Source organism: Stegostoma tigrinum, chromosome 7, assembly GCF_030684315.1.
Source record: "Stegostoma tigrinum isolate sSteTig4 chromosome 7, sSteTig4.hap1, whole genome shotgun sequence".
Classification (NCBI taxonomy): Eukaryota; Metazoa; Chordata; class Chondrichthyes; order Orectolobiformes; family Stegostomatidae; genus Stegostoma; species Stegostoma tigrinum.
In genome coordinates, this window is record NC_081360.1 from 17,928,874 (window position 1) to 17,949,086 (window position 20,213).

At 40.2% G+C, this 20,213-nt stretch overlaps 1 protein-coding gene across 2 annotated transcripts in view; it reads left to right on the forward strand.

Annotated features, from left to right (window-relative positions):
• The window catches only part of itgb2 (integrin, beta 2), an 87,358-nt gene extending 80,885 nt beyond the window's left edge, over positions 1–6,473 (forward strand). For both annotated transcript variants that reach the window (XM_048534094.2, XM_048534095.2), the window contains exon 16: positions 391–6,473. In XM_048534094.2, the coding sequence (XP_048390051.1) occupies positions 391–456 (66 nt within the window). In that variant the 3' untranslated portion in view covers positions 457–6,473. The remainder of the gene's footprint in view (positions 1–390) is intronic.
• Positions 6,474–20,213: the final 13,740 nt, after the last annotated feature.

Consider the following 20,213-nt stretch of genomic DNA (forward strand, 5'->3'; position numbering starts at 1 on the left):
GACTTTAAAGTGAGGGCTGGCTAGATATATGGAGAATATTATACAACTATCTATTAGATTCCGTAGGAAATTCCTAGTTTTGAAAGCAAAATAGGTCAACATGATCAACTGGAAGTGAGTCAGATTGGTCCAAAATGGAAGGAAGGTTGGATGGAACAGCTTTTCCATATCTAGCATCTTTATTGATTCATTTGAGACGGGGTGGATGAAATTGCCAGGTTAGCTTTGTCTTGGCTCCTCAAATTTCTTCCTGGGTCCGATAATAGACATTGAATGCAGTATATGGTTGGTTTAAATGACTTGTTCCTGTACTTGAAATCTATGTAATATTAACTCAGCCACATTTCAAAAATTAATTTTTTTTTTTGCTCTGATGTGTGTTCCTATTAGGCTGACAATCCATTGTTTCAGAAGGCAACCACCACTGTTTATAATCCCAACTTCAATGAAGACTGAAGATTTGAATGGAGTGAAAAATGATTTCATGTGTTTTGCATCAACAAAGTCTGTGTGTTTAAAGAATGAACTTTCCTCTTTATTTTGTATACCCTTTGTGAACTAATTTGTTTATACTTCATAACTGAGCAGAAGATGCAATGAGGAGGAGTTTCAACCCTCAAACTTTCCTGGGTTCTCCACTCTAATCTTCATCTCACAATTCCTGGCCTCCCTTATCTTCCTTTGGCCTTTCTTGGGGATGGTGCTGATGGCCCATTTGCCTGATAGGTGGCTGGTCTCTCAACTTTGCTGGCTGTGGCCAAGGAATGGAGATGAAAAGTAATTATGAGATTCTGCATTAATTTCAGAAGGACCTTAATGAAATGTGTTCTTCTGTTGATTGCAATTCTCTGACCAGGAACCCTTCTGCATTGTCCTGCCACCATATGAATATCCAACCCAAAAATCTGAATAGTAGATGAAAACTGTTCTTCTGAAGGTACACTGCATGTGGGTTGGTTCATTATTGCCATTTTCAGCCTGTAGTAACAGGCAAAAGTGAGGATGGCTAATATAAAAATAACTGGAGCAAATTTCAAACAATTAAAATTACTATTCAGTTTGAAACCCAGGTCACTACTAGATTTTGATTGATAACTAGTAAGGTTTATGCCAATACCAGACACACAGGTATTGATTACCAATCATTAATTGTAAATTGACAGCATTTGTATCAGTTGCTAATGCCAATGCATGAGTAGCCAGTTTCAAAGCATCAATACCTGTCTCAAATGCCAATGCCAGCTTTTCATTCCCCATTTAGCTACTCGTGACTGAGTCAGGTGTGCAAGTAATTGCTTGACAGCTTATTTTGAACATTCTCACTGCTGTGTTTGAAACTAGAAAGTTTATAAAAGTTGTGTTATTTTCTCCGATAGTTTGATGGTTATTTTATGATAAGTTAAACACAAAATAAGATCGAATTAATTGTAGATTGTTGAAAAATAACAATCTTGTTCTATATCAGTATAAGTGGATCCATGAAAAATAAGACCTCCGAAGACCTTTGTATCTCATCTCTGGTGGTTCCACCTGCGTTGCTTTTTTATTACCGATATATCTCTCTGGTGAGTGAATGAGAAACACACCTTGGTTTTGTTACTGTTAATAGCAACAATTAGTATTACCACTATTTGTGTTCAGATAATAGAGCATTTGATTTGATATTTTTAAAAATTTCACGAACCACACAAGCACAGTCTCAGTTCATGTATCTGTCAAGGGCATCTTTAGAGAGGCAACAGCAATTTTATTTAATTTCTTTATACTTTTGTTTGAATGCAAACAATTGCAGATTAAGTGTAGGAAGTGATCGGTTGCCAGTGCTGTAAAACTACTTCCATCGGTGCTATGTAAAATATGGTGTATAACTTGCACTCAGGCATGCAACTTGCAATCCAGTGCAGAAGTGTATATAACACAAAGCAACTCATGGTTTTAAAACAATTGCTGTTCAACTTACAGGAGTTCAGGAACAATTTATTGGTTGTGAATGTTTTAGAGATTCACAGTTAAATTGATCCACTCAAGGTAATCTGGATCAAAGGTTTAAGTTATGAAATTGAGATATGTGAGGAAAGTCCTCAGAATTGAGTGAGTTGGTGTCCACATTTTAATCAGTGTAGAAATTGGATGCATGATGAGTAGATGTAATAGTTTAGCTTAGCCATTGTGAAGTTTGCAATTGCACTTTTGTACAGAAGCAGGCGTGCGTGTATTTGATTGCATAAAACTCTTGATGACTGTTCTAGATAATTCACAGCAGACACAGCCCCGAGTTAAACATATTAACTGAGGTATGCATCATCTGCTCCCTTCTTTGATGCGTAAATTGTTTGACTTCAGGGATATTGCAAGGAGAGAGGCTCTGAACAGAAAAGATAATCCCCATTCCATCATCACTGACTTGTCCATCGACTTTGTATGAGTATAGGCTTAATCACAGTTTTGAAAGCATGGCGTCCCAGTTTAATCCAAATACATATCTGACACCATATCCTGTATGGTGAGAAAATTACCCTCTTCAGCCTCCATTTTATTATCCATCCAGTAAGCACCAATTAAAACAATGAAATGTGTCTCTCCTCCTCTATTATACAATGTTATCTTTTTCACTCTTCACAAGCCATAAACTGAAGCTTATCTAAAATGTTGCTGCTGTATTCTTTTCCCAAATAAATATACACAGATATATTACTCTAATCCAACCAACTCTGCCAGAGTACAAGGGAGTACATTTAGGACAAAGATAAGGATGAACTTTTCTCCCTGAATCTGTAAAATTCTTCACCACAGAGGGCTGTTAAGACTGGGTCATTAAGTATATTTAAAGCTAAGGTACTCTGCTTTCTAATCACTAAGGGAATCTAGGGATCAAGGTAGGAAAGAGGGATTCAGGATGAATAGATCAGCAGTAATCTCATTGAATGTTGGAGCTGACTTGATGGACCTTATGTTTTGTACCACAAAACGAGAGACCACTCTCTCCGTGACTCCCTTGTTCGCTCCACACTGCCCTCCAACCCCACCACACCTGGCACCTTCCCCTGCAACTGCAGGAAATGCTACACTTGCCCCCACACCACCTCCCTCACCCCTATCCCAGGCCCCAAGATGACATTCCACATTAAGCAGAGGTTCACCTGCACATCTGCCAATGTGGTATACTGCATCCACTGTACCCGGTCCGGCTTCCTCTACATTGGGGAAACCAAGCGGAGGCTTGGGGACCGCTTTGCAGAACACCTCCGCTCAGTTCGCAACAAACAACTGCACCTCCCAGTCGCAAACAATTTCCACTCCCCCTCCCATTCTTTAGATGGCATGTCCATCATGGGCCTCCTGCACTGCCACAACGATGCCACCCGAAGGTTGCAGAAACAGCAACTCATATTCCGCCTGGGAACCCTGCAGCCATATGGTATCAATGTGGACTTCACCAGTTTCAAAATCTCCCCTTCCCCTACTGCATCCCTAAACCAGCCCAGTTCGTCCCCTCCCCCCACTGCACCACACAACCAGCCCAGCTCTTCCCCCCCACCCACTGCATCCCAAAACCAGTCCAACCTGTCTCTGCCTCCCTAACCGGTTCTTTCTCTCACCAATCCCTTCCTCCCACCCCAAGCCACACCCCCATCTACCTACTAACCTCATCCCACCTCCTTGACCTGTCCGTCTTCCCTGGACTGACCTATCCCCTCCCTACCTCCCCACTTATACTCTCTCCACCTATCTTCTTTACTCTCCATCTTCGGTCCGCCTCCCCCTCTCTCCCTATTTATTCCAGTTCCCTCTCCCCATCCCCCTCTCTGATGAAGGGTCTAGGCCCGAAACGTCAGCTTTTGTGCTCCTGAGATGCTGCTTGGCCTGCTGTGTTCATCCAGCCTCACATTTTATTATCTTGAAATATAAAATGATTGCCCTCAGATTAACACCATTTCTCCCATCTTTTCAATTTCCTGTTGGAGTAGTCCAATCTTACTCATTCTTCTCAATTCCAACCTTGGGTAAATTTCAGTTTCATTCTCCCCATCTTTGGTGCAATGACTTAAACAGCTAGATTCAACACTCTTTAAATACTTCTGCCACTGCCTCCTTTCTCTCTTTAAGGTCCTCATTTAAAACATTTGGCTGTCCTTCTTAACCCTTTGGATTTGCATCTTTTTTTCCTAATGGAATTGTTATTGCATTTTTTTACATTCTTCCATGTTGAGGGTACAATATAACTGCAAATTATAATGCTCCTACATGACTAGCGAATGTTTGGTCATAGTTCCTCAAGTTTTCTTTTAGCCATTTATGAAAATGGTGAGATCCATTCTTTCAATTGCTGAAATGGTCAGCTTTTTTGGTTTGGCATAGGAAAATACTGAAAGTGTATTCCTGGAAGTGAGTTAGAATAGAAATCTCTGCCAAATTTCACCTTGAGCAACGTTAACTGACTACTTGCTGACCACACTTAGTGCAAAATGTTATAGTTGTGATGATGAAATGACTGCTGTGGACCATGTACATCTCCAGAAATAAGGTAAACTTAATCTTCTCTAAAAGGGATTGAAGAAACAGAAACAATACTTTTCCACCACTTCTGCTGAAGGTAATTCTCAAGATATTTAACACCAGATTCCACGGTAATGGGCAGATTTCATATTTCAGGATGTGCGCTGAAAATGAGATAAATTCTGACTGTGACCGAAATTGAATATTTTAACTAAAATGTGCTGAAAAGAAGTCTTCAGTAAGTTTTTGGGCAGGGAAACATTGAACCCTTGCTCAACCTATTGAGCTTTATTCCAGGCACAAGCTGTAGACTCTCACCTTGCTTGTTTGTGACTGGACTATGATTAAACAGTCAACTAATGGATTGTAGGAACTGCCGATGCTGGAGTCTGAGATGACAAGGAGTGGAGCTGGATTAACACAGCAGGACAGGCAGCATCAGAGGGGCAGGAAAACTGATGTTTTGGGTCTGGACCCTTCGTCAGAAATGGAGAAGGGGAAGGAGGTTCTGAAATAAATGGAGAAAGGAGGAGGTGGTGGTAGAAGTTGGACAGCAGAGCATGTAGGTGGAGAGAAGACAGACAGGTCAAGGAGGCAGGAATGAAGCTAGTAGGGGTGAGTGTCGGTATGAAGTGGGAGTGGGGGTTGGTCAGTGAGGTGGGAGGAGAAGACGGACAGGTCAAGGAAGTGGGGATGAGAGTGGGGGCTGGTCTTGGGATGAGGTCGGGGGTGGGGAGGAAGCTCGTAAAGTCAACATTGAGACCATTGGGATGTAGGGTTCCAAGGTGGAATATGAGGTGCTGTTCCTTCAATTTCCGGGTGGCATCATTGTGATACTGGAGGAGGCCCAGGATGGACATGTCTTCCAGGGAGTGGGAAGGGGTGTTCAAATGGTTCATGACTGGTAGGTGTTGTCATTTGTCGCAAACCGTTTGTGGGTGCTCCCCGACATAGTCTCCAAGCCTCCATTTAATCCCCCGATGTAGAGGATGTCATATCGGGAACAGTGGATACAATAGACCACATTAGCGGATGTGCAGGTGAACATCTGTTTAATGTGGAAAGTTTTCTCTTGGGGCCTGGGATGGAAGTGAGGGGTGTAGGGTCGGATTGCAGGTGGCGGAAATGGCAGAGAATGATGGGATAAATCTGGAGGTTAATGGGGTGATGAGTGAGGACAAGGGGAATTCTGTCTTTGCTTCTATTGCGGGGAGGGGGTGTGAGGGCTGAGGTGTGGGGAATGCAAGAGATGCGGTCGAGGGCTGGGATCTGGGATGTCCGGGAGTGGAACGCTTCATCTTGGGAGCAGATGCGGCAGAGGTGGAGGAATTAGGAATAGGGGATGGCATTCTTGCAGGAAGGTGGCTGAGAGGAGGTATATTCTTGGTATCTGTGGGAGTTGGTGGGCTTGAAATAGATGTCAGTTTCCAGGTGGTTACCAGAGATGGAGACAGAGAGGTCCAGGAAGGAGAGAGAAGTATCAGAGATGGTCCAGGTTGGGTAGAAGGTGTTAGTGAAGTGGATGAACTGTTCTAGCTGCTCGTGGGAGCACGAGGCGGTGCCTATACAGTCATCGATGTAATGGAAGAAGAAGTGGGGGATGGGGCAATGTAGCTGCAGAAGAGGGATAGTTCCCTGGCTGTGGAAGAGGGTCTGCTCCACAACTAAGAGAGAGAGATTCATTAAAACAATTGGATATTTGCCAGTTTGAATGAGGTACTGTCGTAAAGGAGTTATAAGTAATAATCATTCTAGCGAAGTTTGGTGATGTATAGTCATGGCGAAACTGGTTAAGAAACAGTATTAAAAATGGCAAAGAGCTTTGAGAACGCAATTATTTTGTTATTGACGGAAACATTGACAGCTTGAAAAATACTTTTGTTTATTGTATAATAGTGATGAAAATATTTTGTTTTTATTAAACTAATTAATTTTTTGAAGGTAAACAAATGATGTCAAAATACTGTAACTCAAGTTTTGCCCTGAATAAAAAAAAATGTCATTTGCTTCCCATCTTTTCTGATACCTTTCTCAATGTTTATTTAGTTGGAACAGAAGAAATAATTGTGTAAACACAGAACCCAATCTCGGTTAATAAATTTCGTAAGAGCAGAGAAAAAGAGAATTCCTTTTTGAAAAGAATGACCAGAAATAGGGGCCTCAGAAGTAGCTGTGTACTGTATGAACCATGGAGCACAGATAAGTAAATACAAAATCTGTAGTCGGTTCTGTTCTTAAACATGAGTTTCAGACAGACCACGATAAATCCCTCTCGAGTACAATATTTTTACTTGTTAGAAAAGAATTCAAATGATTCCTAATATTGACTTCATGAAGGACACAAACTGTCATCTCTTCAGTTCAGAGTACTTAGGACCAGTCATTTATGGATTTCAACATTTTTAGATCATAAAATGACAACAGCGGGATCTACTGGAAGCATGCAAACCGGAAAACAATATAGATAAAAATATTTACCTAATGCTTTGGTAACGGTGATTTCTGAAACAATGATAGACGTTATAAAACAAAAAAAAATGATTTTACTTCTTCGAGTATTGTTTTTTCCTTGTTTCTACTCCAAAATACTTATTAAAATAATGCTTAGGTTCACTCCAAAATTCCAAACAACTGGTGCTTTCAAACAATTGATTTCCTGATTATACAAGTTAGTTTACTCTTTCAGTAGCACCATTGAAAAATCAACCTGTTCCTTCGATGAGTACATTTTAAAATTTCTATTTATAGCTGTATTTGGTTAAGAGCTCAGTGTATTCTAGTCACAAACTATAGACCCATATCCTGCTGCTTGTGAGAGGACTACAACGCAACCATCGACTGAAGGAGAGGTAAGTTAAGAAGACAATTTGAGATTAACCAGTTTTAATGAGCGTACTGTAATGAAGGAGTCAGAAATAATTCATTGCAGGAACCTAATTTAAATCAACAACTGGGAGTGTGAAGAAAAATGGAACATAGTCAGAGCTACTTCCTGTTTAAGTAGAAAGGAGAAATAAGTTCAGATCAGAATACAGGTTTAGATTCCAATTTAATAATGAATTTACATTGGAAAAGAAAGAATCACAATTATTTGTTTAGTTTTGCCCTCTAAGGAGTGGCATCTCTTTCTCCACAGAAAACGTCATACAAGAATGCTTATGCAGTGTTGAGAGATGGTCAGTTTGAGACCTGAAAGGAAATGATTATTTTTTTTCCTTTTTATAATAAGAAAGAGTTGAGCATTACCCAACTGTAGACTGTTGAAAGAAAAGCAACTTAAATTTTAAAAGATAGTCTCTAACTACTCAAATCCACTTCTGCCATAGAAGTGCGAGGCATTTCTCATCTCTAACAGGAAACATTTCAACAATCACCTCTTGACAAACAATGGCATTACTACTGCTGAATTCCCTCACTGTCAACATCCTGGGTGTTTCACTGACTGAACTGAGAGAAAGCTGGCTGTAAGAGATGCCTAAAAATTATGTGGTGAGTAACTGACCCGCTACTACTGCAAAGCCTGTCAACATGCTAAAAGGCACAAGTGGTGAATATGGTGGAATATTCTTCATTTGCTTGTACCAGTGCTGCTTCAACACCGTCCAGGACAAAGCAACTTGCACAATTGGCACCATTTAAGTATCTTCAACATTCACTCCTTCCACTACTGAAGTACAGTTGGTGCGATGTACACCAGCTATAAGACGCATTGTGGCAGCTCACCAAGGTTCCTTCGACAGCAGCTTCGAAACTATAACTTCTACCAGCCAGAATAGCAAGGGCAGCAGAGCAACACCAACATCTTTAACTTCCCATCTAAGCTACACACCATTCTAAATTGGAATTATAGCCCTGTTTCAACACTATCACTGAGTCTAAATCCTGGAACTCCATCGCTAACAGCACTGATGGTCTACACAGTGATGGGCTATATATACTGGTCTAGCCTGCAATACCACATCCTGTGAAAGAATAAGAAATGTTATCACCATTTGCAGTGTAGATCCTTTTGTGATGTAAACCAAAATTAAAATGGAATACTTAAAATTTCACTTTATAACAAAGCTAGCCAATTCTCTTGAGGGCTTTCCAAATTAAGCATCAGGGACACATGGCAAACTCAAAGATATCTATGCTAATCACTAAACTCAAACGATTATTATTCTATGAACAGAGATAGATAACATCCCTTCCTAGGATAACAATTCCCTGAAGCAAATGCAACTTTTCAGGAATGGAGAACCAATACAAAATCCTGCAGTTGAATCTCAATTCACCTGCTTTGGAATGATCTAATCTCATATAAAAGACAGCATGGCACATTTTGGAACTGCACATCATTTAGTCTGGGCTTTTTTTTCCTCTCATACATGGAACATACTTTTTTTGGGATGTTGTTTGGGGGAGAGAGGGGAAGAAGGTAGACTTGGTGAAAGAAGAAATAACTTATTATATTGAATAAAAAACTGATCCCTATTTAGTTTAATTACTGAAAATATAAGTTCTAGTTCCAGAAGATGTTTGGACATATCCGTATAACTAGTGAGGTAGTGGTGTGGTGGTAACATCACTGAACCTGGAGTCCAGAAGTGCAGGTTAATGCTCTGGATTTAAATTTCACAATGGTAGATGTTGAAATTCAATTCAATTCATAAAGGTGGAAGTGAAATCCAGTTTCAGCAATGGTGACTGTGCCACATGTCATCAATTGTCTTGGATATCCCAACTGGGCACAAATGACCTTACCCATTCTGGGCCAAGCAGCATCTCAGGAGCACAAAAGCTGACGTTTCGGGCCTAGACCCTTCATTGAAGTGTGGAGCTGGATGAGCACAGCAGGCCAAGCAGCATCGGGCCTAGACCCTTCAATGAAGGGTCTAGGCCCAAAACGTCAGCTTTTGTGCTCCTGAGATGCTGCCTGGCCTGCTGTGTTCATCCAGCCTCACACTTTGTTGTCTTTGATTCTCCAGTATCTGCAGTTCCCATTATCACTTACCCATTCTGGTCTGTGATCATGACCCACAACACTATGGTTGACGTTTAACTGTCCTCAGTATAGTGATTGTAACGAGGTTAGCCAAGTGGACCTCATAGAATATGAGATCCCTGATTGCAGCTGTTAATCTGGTCCAATCAGGGAGTCCTGGCTGACAGATACAAACAGGAGTATCAACGGTTCTGTTCACTCAAAACTGGCACTGAGGAAGCTGAATCAGCGTCAAGAACTTTCCACAGGTAAGTAAAGGGTGACTTGGTGATGGGACATCAGGCTCCATGGAGATATTTCAAAAACAATGAGAGAAAAGTTGCTCCTGAAGCAGCATAGCATTTCTAAGAAGGGAAGGTGTAGTGATTGTCATGAGGTCACCATGTTGCCCTCAGAATATGGGTTCCTTGATTGAACCAGATTAATAGACCCAATCAGGGAGCTTTGGCTGATAGGTATAAACAGGAATGTCAGAGATTCTGTTCACTCTGATGCGAGTTATGAGGGAGCTGTATCGGTGTTAAGGACGTTCCACATAAGAAATAAAGGGTGACTTGGAAATAGCCCAGTACATCGGTTCGGTTCAAGGACCATTACGATAGGCTACAAATGCTGGCCTTACCTGTGATGTCCACATCCCATGAATGAATAAAGAAACAATAGTAAGACTCATGCTCAATGGATTGGCACTGTGACATTAATTTAAAAAGCACCTGAAAGTGTGATTTCAGAAGTGTGAACTTGTATGGCTGAAGAGATCAGGAGAAAAACTTGTAATTGGCTAAAATGAAGCTAATGCCAACTGGGCAATTTTGAAATATTATTAAATTTAATCAGTTGACAATGATAAATTCTACACATTTCTCTCAAGAATATAATCTCTAAACAAATGATTTACAGAAACCTGCCAGTGGAATTACGCAAATAAATTGCCAAACATTTGGTCAAGTTGCTAACCTTTCGACTCGGGCACTTTTAGCCATCTGTTTTTCCCTCCTAACATGTTTTTGTGGTCTGCAGAGAGTTGAAGCAGGTCAGTGAAATAAATCTGCAGGGAAACTAGACAAATTTATAAAGGAGCAGAGAAAATCAAGAGTGAACAAAAAGAAAGAGATTTTGAGATTGCATTTATACTGTGCTGTTCACAACTACTGGCTGCCATAAAACTTCACAGTCAATTAAGTACTTTTAAAGTGTTTGTCCCATTGTAATGTTGGAAATGTGGCTTCAAGTTGTACAGAGCAAACTTCTGTAAACAGCAATGTGATAACAATGCAGTAATTTGACTTTATGATGTTGATTGATCAAAAATTATTGGCCAAGATGTCAGGAATCACTCGCCTGGTCTTCTTCCAAACAGTACTAGAGGATCATTCACATTTACACAAGCAGGAAAATGGGTCTCAGTTTCATGACTCACCTGCAACGTGTCACCTCCAACAGTCGAGTGCTCCTTCAATAATGACAAAGTTGAATTTTTTGCTCAACTTTAAAAGTGTGACTTAAGCCCAAAATTTGTCGTCAACTGTGAGTGTGATCGGTTGAGCTACAGCTACCAAAGTCTGGAAACAAATGCAAAGGAAACAAAGGCAAGAGATGGTGACCTTTTTGCATTTCATCAGCATTTTTAACCAGAGGTGTCAAGAAGTAGTTTATTTATGATGAGCTCATCTGAATCAGCTGGATTTTAATATTTATCAACAAGAATGGACATTTAGGAGGAAGGAAGGAGAAAGGTCAGTTTTAAGGCATCTTTTTCTGCATGAACTACAACATATACTGCTGTGTATATTTCTACAAACAAATCAGGAGGAGCAGAGATAAGCAAATTTAAAATTATGGTGCTTTAAATGTGACGGCTTCTCTTCAGCACTTCTAGAGTGCATTAAAAATGAGTTTTTGAAAAAGAATTGAGTTTTTCTCACAGGACATCAACTAAATTATGACATTATTATTTTTTGGTATTGTGCTTCTGCCACCGCAAAATGGATCACACTGTGATTCACAATGACATTTGATCATATTCCTTTCAAAGGGATATTTTAAAAGTAATTACAACCTAACACTGAAAAATCTACCCTGTATGACATCAGGACTCTTTATTTCATTCTGCAGATTTGTGCCAAATTTGTGTCAATCCCAACATTCAGCAAAACCTATCTCTCTGCACATCTGAAAATTACCTACCTTTCATTAATCTCTCCTCAGATTCTCCTTCTCTTGCCCCTAGTTTCCAATCTTTCCTCCCTCTTAAGCCACTAAATGTAGTGTCTTTGCCTTCCATATTTAATACCCAATTTGTCTTCCATTCCATGTCTGAAACTCTCCAATCAAATTTCGTCCCTACCTTGTCACAGTGTTAAAAGGGCCGAGATCAGTGATACAAATGACATCATCCTTGATTGTGACAGAGGTGCACTATCCTTCCTTTTCCTTCTCAATCTGTTTGCAGTCCATGGTAGGGTCTACCATTCTCCTGCGAAGAAATACTTCAGTTGACAAACTGAACAAACCCATTCGCCAAACTTAATACTGAGCATTATTACCAGTTTCCCCCATCATGGTTTGACACCCTAATTGCTGTAGTCTCACCTTGTTTCATTGGCTTGTTCCAGGAAGACTGGGAAATCTATAGAACCAAAATTAAACTAGAAATCCTACATCAATATTGCTTTAATTGAGTAACTGACATACTGAAATTGACAACTCCTCCTGAGTGGAGTAGCCTATCCCAGTGTAACGTGCTGGAATTTGTGTGATGGAATCAGCTCCCTAAGACGCTTGTATATTTTCCTCACTTCAGCTGCCTTGACCCAATCCTATGTTGTCTTCCAGGTAAAATTCGTCAAATGTTTCTGTTAGTTCATTGTTATAAAGGTGAGACTTAGCATGTCTGCTTCCAGATTCTGATGAAGGGTAACTGGATCGAAAATGTTGGCTCTATCTTCTCTGCTCAAATGCTGCCAGACCTACTGAATTTCTCCAGTAACTTACATTTTGTTTCTGCTTCTAGACTCAGTGGTTGTCTGTTCACCTTAGTTAAATATAGAAACATAGAAACTAGCAGCAGAAGTAGGCTATTCAGCCTTTTGAGCCACTTTGTGGTCAACATGATCATGGCCGGTCATCCAACTCAGTACCCTGTTCCCATTTTCTCCCCACACCCTTTAACCTGTTAGTCCGAAGAACTATGGCTAACTCCTTCTTGAAGATTCCTTCATTGTTTTGGCCTGAACTACTTTCAGTGTCAGTGAATTCCACAGGCTCACAATTCTTTGCGTCAAGAAATTTCTCCTCAGTCCCAAACGGCAGATTCTGCATCCTTAGAGAAACCCTTCCGTGACATGTCCGGTAATTGACGCGGATTCTGAGTATTACCTACAATAATTCACAAGAAGATCAACAGCAATCCTGGAATAACTGTTCACAGCCCATTGTGAACGTCTGAATTCACTTTATTAGCTATTTGTAATGATATGTACATTTGCTGTGTCTAATGCTGCCACCTTATGGATATACGGAAGCGCTTTTTGGATTACTGATCCACAAATACGGTCCGGGGACCTGAACTTCAGCGTGGAAAGTATTACATTATTTCAGAAACAAACTGACATTTCATTCTATTGGAATGAATCTCATGGCAGTTAAGTAGTTAATCTGTGCATGGAGGGAAAAACAGACAATTCAATTGCACCTTTCACATCATTGAGTGTGCAAAATAGCTTTGCAGTCAGTTGAGTATTTTTTAACAGGGACGAACTGCTGTAACATAAGAAATGTGGCAGCCAGTTCGTGTACAGCTAGGTCCAATAAACGGCGACAATGAAATGACTAGACAATTTGTTTTAGTGGTGTTGGTTGAGGGACAAATATTGAACATAACACTAGGGAGAAAAATACCACTTATTCAATTCCAGCAACATGTTTGACTGGGGAGAGAGTGGGGTCTTAGCAGCCATGATCGAATGGAGGAACAGACTCGATGGACTGAATGGCCAAATTTTCTCCTCTGTCTAATGGTCCAATGGTCTAAAAGTCTCACTGTGTTCTGCAATACATTTCGTCTAGGGTTCACTTTCTCCCTTTCTGGGGAATTTTTAAAGTCACTCCAATAGCCAATGTCTTGAAAAAGGTATTTCTTATTTTTTTGATCAGTTGCCTATTTCTTTCGCAATGTGACTTTTATTTTGTATAATCACTGGGCAGACATGTTTCTCAAACCCATTATCCTGTCTTCTCCCCATAACCTTCAATCCTCCTATAATAATCCTGGTAATTATAGACCAGTGAGCCTTACTTCGCTTGTGGGTAAAGTGTTGGAAAGGATTATAAGCGATAGAATTTATAATCATCTGGAAAGGAATAATTTGATTAGGGATAGTGAACACGGTTTTGTGAAGGGTAAGTCGTGCCTCACAAACCTTATAGAGTTTTTGAGAAGGTGACCAAAGAGCCAGATGAGGGTAAAGCGGTTGATGTGGTGTATATGGATTTCAGTAAAGCATTTGATAAGGTTCCCCAAGGTAGGCTATTGCAGAAAATACTGAGGCACGGGATTGAGAGTGATTTAGCAGTTTGGATCAGAAATTGGCTAGCTGGAAGAAGACAATGGATGGTAGTTGATGGGAAATATTCATCCTGGAGTTCAGTTACTCATGGTGTACTGCAAGGATCTGTTTTGGGGCCACTGCTGTTTGTCATTTTTATAAATGACCTGGATGAGGGCGTAGAAGGATGGGTTAGTAAATTTGTGGATGATACTAAAGTCAGTGGAGTTGTGGATAGTGTGGAAAAATGTTGCAGGTTACAGAGGGACATCGATAAGCCGCAGAGCTGGGCTGAGAGGTGGCAAATGGAGTTTAATGCTGAAAAGTGTGAGGTGATTCACTGTGGAAGGAGTAATAGTAATACAGAGTGCAGGGCTAATGGTAAGATTCTTGGTGGTGTGGATGAGCAGAGCGATCGCAGTGTCCATGTGCAAAGATCCCTGAAAGTTGCCACCCAGGTTGATAGGGTTGTTAGGAAGGCATACGGTGTGTTAGGTTTTATTGGTAGAGGGATTGAGTTTCAGAGCCATGAGGTCATGTTGCAGCTGTATAAAACTCTGTTGCGGCCACACTTGGAGTATGGTGTACAGTTCTGGTCGCCGCATTATAGGAAGGATGTGGAAGCATTGGAAAGAGTGCATAGGAGATTTACCAGGATGTTGCCTGGTATGGAGGGAAGGTCTTACAAGGAAAGGCTGAGGGACTTGAGGTTGTTTTCATCAGGGAGAAGAAAGTTAAGAGGTGACTTAACAGAGACATACAAGATGATCAGAGGACTAGGTAGGGTGGATAGTGAGAGCCTTTTTCCTCAGATGGCGATGGCTAGAACGAGGGGACATAGCTTTAAATTGAGGGGTGATAGACACAGGACAGATTTCAGAGGTAGGTTCTTTACTCAGAGAGTAGTAAGGGCTTGGAATGCCCTGCCTGCAACAGTAGTAGACTCGTCAACTTCAAGGGCATTCAAATGGCCATTGGATAAACATATCGATGATAATGTAATAGTGTAGGTTAGATGGGCTTCAGATTGGCTTCATGGGTTGGCGCAACATCGAGGGCTGAAGGGCCTGCACTGCACTGTTATGTTCTATGTTCTATTTCTGTCCTAAATACACTCAATCACTCAGCCTCCATAGCCTTCTGCAGCAATGACTTCCACAGATTACTCAGCTGCTGGCTAAAGAAACAGCTTCTCATCTCTGTTTTAAAGCATTTTTGCTTCACTCTGAGGCTGTGTCTTTGGATCCTAGTCTCACGTACTAATGGAAATATCTTCTCCACATCTAGTGTATCCAAGCTTCTAATATTCTGTATGTTTCAGTGAGGTTCCCCTCATCCTTATAAACTCCATCATGTAGAGACCCAGACTCTCCAACTGTTCCTCATACAACAAGCCCTTCATACCTGGGATCATTCTTGTAAACCTCCCTTGAACCCCTCCAATGTCAGCACATCCTTCCTCAAATACAGGGCTCAAAACTGTTCACAACATTCCACATGCAGTCTGAGCAGAACTTAACACAGCCTCAGCAGTTAATCTCTGCTTGTGTATTCCAGCTCACTTGAAATGAATACCTTTATTGCAGTTGCCTGCCGAACTGTCAACTGAATCTGCATGTTAACCTGAAGGGAATCCTGAATTAGGACTCCCAAGTCTCTTTGTGTTTCAGATTTCTGCATCCTTTCCTTGTCGAGAAAATAGTCTGTGCCTCTATTCTTCCAACTAAAGTGCGAAACATCACACTTTCCCATATTGCATCCTGTCTATCATTTCTTTGCCTAACACGTCCATATCTTTCCATAGCCTCTCCACTTGCTCAACGCTGCCTGTCCCTCCACCTGTCTTTGTGTCATCTGTAAACTTAGCAACAATCTCCTCAGTTCTTTTGCCCAGATCATTAATGTACAATGGGCAATCAATGCTGAGCCAGCCACTGAAGCCGACATCCCACGGATGAATATTAAAAAAAAACTTGTTCTGATCAAACAAAGTGCATTTTTAAGATGTCTTTAATGATTGATACCACCATTTTCCAACAATGGATGTTTCATTAACTGGCCTGTTATTCCCTATTTTCTCTCTTCTCTCCTTTTTAAAAAGCAAGGTAACATTTGCTAATTTGGCTACCAGCGGAGCCATTCCTGAAACTAAGAAACATTGTAAATTCACAGCTCTCATATTCATGTCCTCTGTGGCTCCAACTTACAGAATCTAAAAATCACAGGGAGTACGTTTCTCTAGTGTGTTTACTTGGTTACTTGTACTGTCCTTAATTTCCTCGCTCTGTTTAACCCCCAGATTACCGTATTTCTCAAATTAAATTTATGCCTTCTGCTGCAAAGTCAGATATAAAATATTCAATCAATTTTTCTGCCATTTCCTCAGTCCAATAATCATTTCTCCTGTTGCAAAGTGATTCATGTTTACTTCAGCTACTTTTCTGTTTTTTATGTACTTATAAAACCTCTAGCAATCTGTTATTTTAATTTCTGGTCAGTTTACTTTCATATTTTACTCTTTCCCTTTTTAACAGTTTTTGGGCAGCACTTTGCTGGTTTCCAAAATACTACTAATCCCCTGTTGTCCTTCACAACATCATAAGCCCTTTGTTTTAATGTCTTCATCAAAGACCTTTATACAGATTGTAAATCACACAGATTGCAGGATAATTGATTGTAAATAGTAAAAAACAGATTCTTGTGGAACTTCACGATTCATTGCCTACTAAAGTGAGGATGCCCACTTATGTCCACTCTCTACTTCCTGTCCTTTAAAGAATCTTCTATCCCTGCTAATATGTTGCCCTCAACTCTATGAGATTGTGTTGTGCCAATGATCCTGTTGCGCACGACTTCAATGAATGCTTTTTGAAATCTGGGTATCCTTCATCTACATTGCCTTTTTAAAAAAAAATACTAGTTATGCCCTCAAAAAACTTCAATTAATTTATCAAATAGGATTTTCTTCAGTAAATTCAGTCAGCTTTTTATTTCAATCTAATATATGCTTGTGAGTGAGCCGCAAATGAGTCTTTCTTGCTAATGTATTTTGTTTCAAATGTTTTGCATGATTTTTGGTGAACTCTTTCGCCCTCCCTATCTCCTGCTACTTTTCCTTCTTCACTTTGCTCGATTGTTTTTCCAATTTTCAATGTTTCTCTTTGGATTTCTAAATCTCTATTCATATGAAACCCTCAATCCCCCAATTACAAGACCATCATCCCCAAAACATTCAGTTAAAACCCTGCCCACAGCCTTAGTTATAAAATTGGGCAGGACACTGGTCCTGGTGCAGTTCAAGTGGAGCCCATCCTAACAAAATAGCTTCCCTGTAAGTGAGCACTGTAAACAGCCCAGCCAAAAAGGCAAAATATTGTGAACACTTCAAGTCCAACATGAAAACAGGGAATGCTGGAAAGACACAGTGGTTCTGGCAGAATCTGCAGAGAGAAAAACAGAATGAACATTTTATCAAGCCACTGATCTGAATCATCAAATCTGTTTCTCTCTGCACAAAATGCTGCAAATCCTGTTGACTATTCACTGCATTTTGTGTTTTTTAAATACTAACTGGTACAAATGTAAAGTGGATGTGGGAACAGGGGACATGGCTGTGAGGATACCTGAGATTCTAAAGGTGTTCAGGCAAGTTGAGAAAATTGTTTAAAAATAAAACATGATATCCTTGCCTTTCTAAACAAAGTCAAAGAATATAAAACAACAAAGTTATGCGAGACATTCATAAAATATTATTTGGAACTCAGCTAAACTACTGTTGAATGAAGGGGAAATTTAATAGGGTGCTCACAATTATGAGGGATAAAGGTCAGTAAGCAAAACTGTTTAGACTGGCTGGAAGAAAATTTGAAAAATATTTGCAAGGGATTTATTTTTCACAAGACAATGTTATGTAGGCAGGGGAATGAAACTAATTAACAACTTTTTCCAGAGATATGGCACAAGATGCAATGAGCCAATCTGCATCATTTCATGAACAGCATTGCAAGGATTTTGAGAAAGATATCAGTACTCATGAAGCCTGTGGGAAGTGTCTCTTTCAACCAGAATAACTCAGTGAAACATAACCGTCCAAATGAAGGATTACTGTAGCAGCAATTTGAAATGAAGTCAGTCTGTTCACAACCTTGGTGTCACATTTGAATCTGAAATGAGTTTCTGACCTTATTATCCTGCTATCATTGACTGCTGATTTTCACTTTGGTAATATCATCCAACTTTGTCCCTGGCTCAGCTGATCTGCAGCTGCCAACCTAATTTGTGCCTTTGTTATTTTCAGACAGCACTATTCCAATGCAATCCTGGCTAATTACCCTCATTCTACCCAGTGTGAATGTAAATGCATCTGCAGTGCGTCGGGGTTAACATCAAAAGAATCACATGATTCAGTGTGCCAGAACAGAACAGAAGATCTAGCCTTTTGTGAAGATAATCTGTGTATAGATCCACAGCCTGAGTTATACAATCACAAGTACAAATGTAATACAATTACAGTGCTTATTATACAACTCTAAAAATAAAGAATTTTTGCAGATTGTTCCATGGACCACGATTGCATCACTTTGGAAGATGAAACAGAGTTGGACCATAAACACAGCAAAACATAGGGCAGCAGGAAAGGCAAGCAGAAATATTAGAGTCAGTAACTTACAGGAACTTTGAATAAAGAGAACAGATCTTTTTTCAGAGAATTATCATGATACTAGGGGCATCAAGGGAACAGCAGATGTGAAATGACTGCACAAAGGCCAGTATCCTGTCACCAGGTCACCCTTTATTTACATGTGTACTGTACATGGGCTTTGACCAGCCAGCTCAAAGCCAGTCCCTAGACCGAGGAGACCTTCCGAATCTCCTGTTTCTATCTGTCAGCCAGGGCTCCCTGATTGGTACAGGTTAACAACCCCAATCAGAGATCTCATAATCATGAGATCCTCTTGGCACTGCTTCCAATCACCACAAGAAGGCTATAAAACAGACAAGGAGAGGGGCAACTCAAGACTAGGGCAGTGGGGCAGATACGGCAGCAGGTATTAGAACAACTTCAGGACCCAGGAAAAATGTGGAAATCAACCTTTCACTTTTGGAAACATCCCAGGCAATTGAGGGACAACATCAGGCCCAGGAATGGCAGTATAGGAAGTACGTGTTCTACGTGCAGAAATGCTTCCGCATTAGATAAGAAAGGATAGGTAATGACATGTAAGTACATAACTACATGCTGTGGGAACCATTATTAACAATCTATTAACAAGACAGAGCAATGATGAGCAAGAAACATTACATGAGTTGATATTTTGGGCATTCAACAACTATTTCAGTGTGCATCAAAATTTAATTATTTGAATGGATCATGTTTAACAGAAGGAAAGGGAAGCCAGAGGAAAATATTAGTTAATTAATTCATGATTTTGACAGGCTCGTGGAAAACTGTGCTGATAAAAGTTTAAAGGTAAAATTTATTTGCAACCCGATCATACTCAGCGTTGTTGGTGAGATGTGATTGGAACTTTTCAAGACAGCCAGACTGAACATTAGAAAAGGCAGTGGGAATTGTTCTGGCCAATCACATTTCAGACATAGAGAAAACTTGAGGGGAAACTGATGAGCCATGGAAAAGAAGAATTGTGCAGCAATTCAATTGGTAATCCTCAAAGGAGAAAGTACAAAAAGAAGGCCCACCAAAATCTTAAAATATCATGCTAACTGCCAGTACGTAGTGTTTTAGATGGTATGGGAACATCACACAAACAGAAAGAATGATCAGTGTGAGGTGAGGTGGGGGATATATTCCCTTCTAAAAGTAATTAAGACCCAATTTATTCAAAGAAAACTATAATAGTAACTAAGATTAATTATCTTCAATATTGACAATGTACGCCAGTATGTCTTTGGTGCCCACCAATTGCAGAAAGATTCAAGGATACTGGTGCATGTGTGTTATAACAGTCAAGTTTGTCAAAATACACATGCAAAGGTGTGTGGAAGAATACAGAATACAGCTCACGGAACAAGTAATATAGCATTCCATAGTACAACTCTCGGATTAGGCAAAAATAAACGTGTACTGGACAGGAAAGGTTTTAACATTTGCTTACAGAAAAGATTGATGGTTCTGAACATATCTATATCCAACGGAAACACAAATTTATTACAGAGTTAAA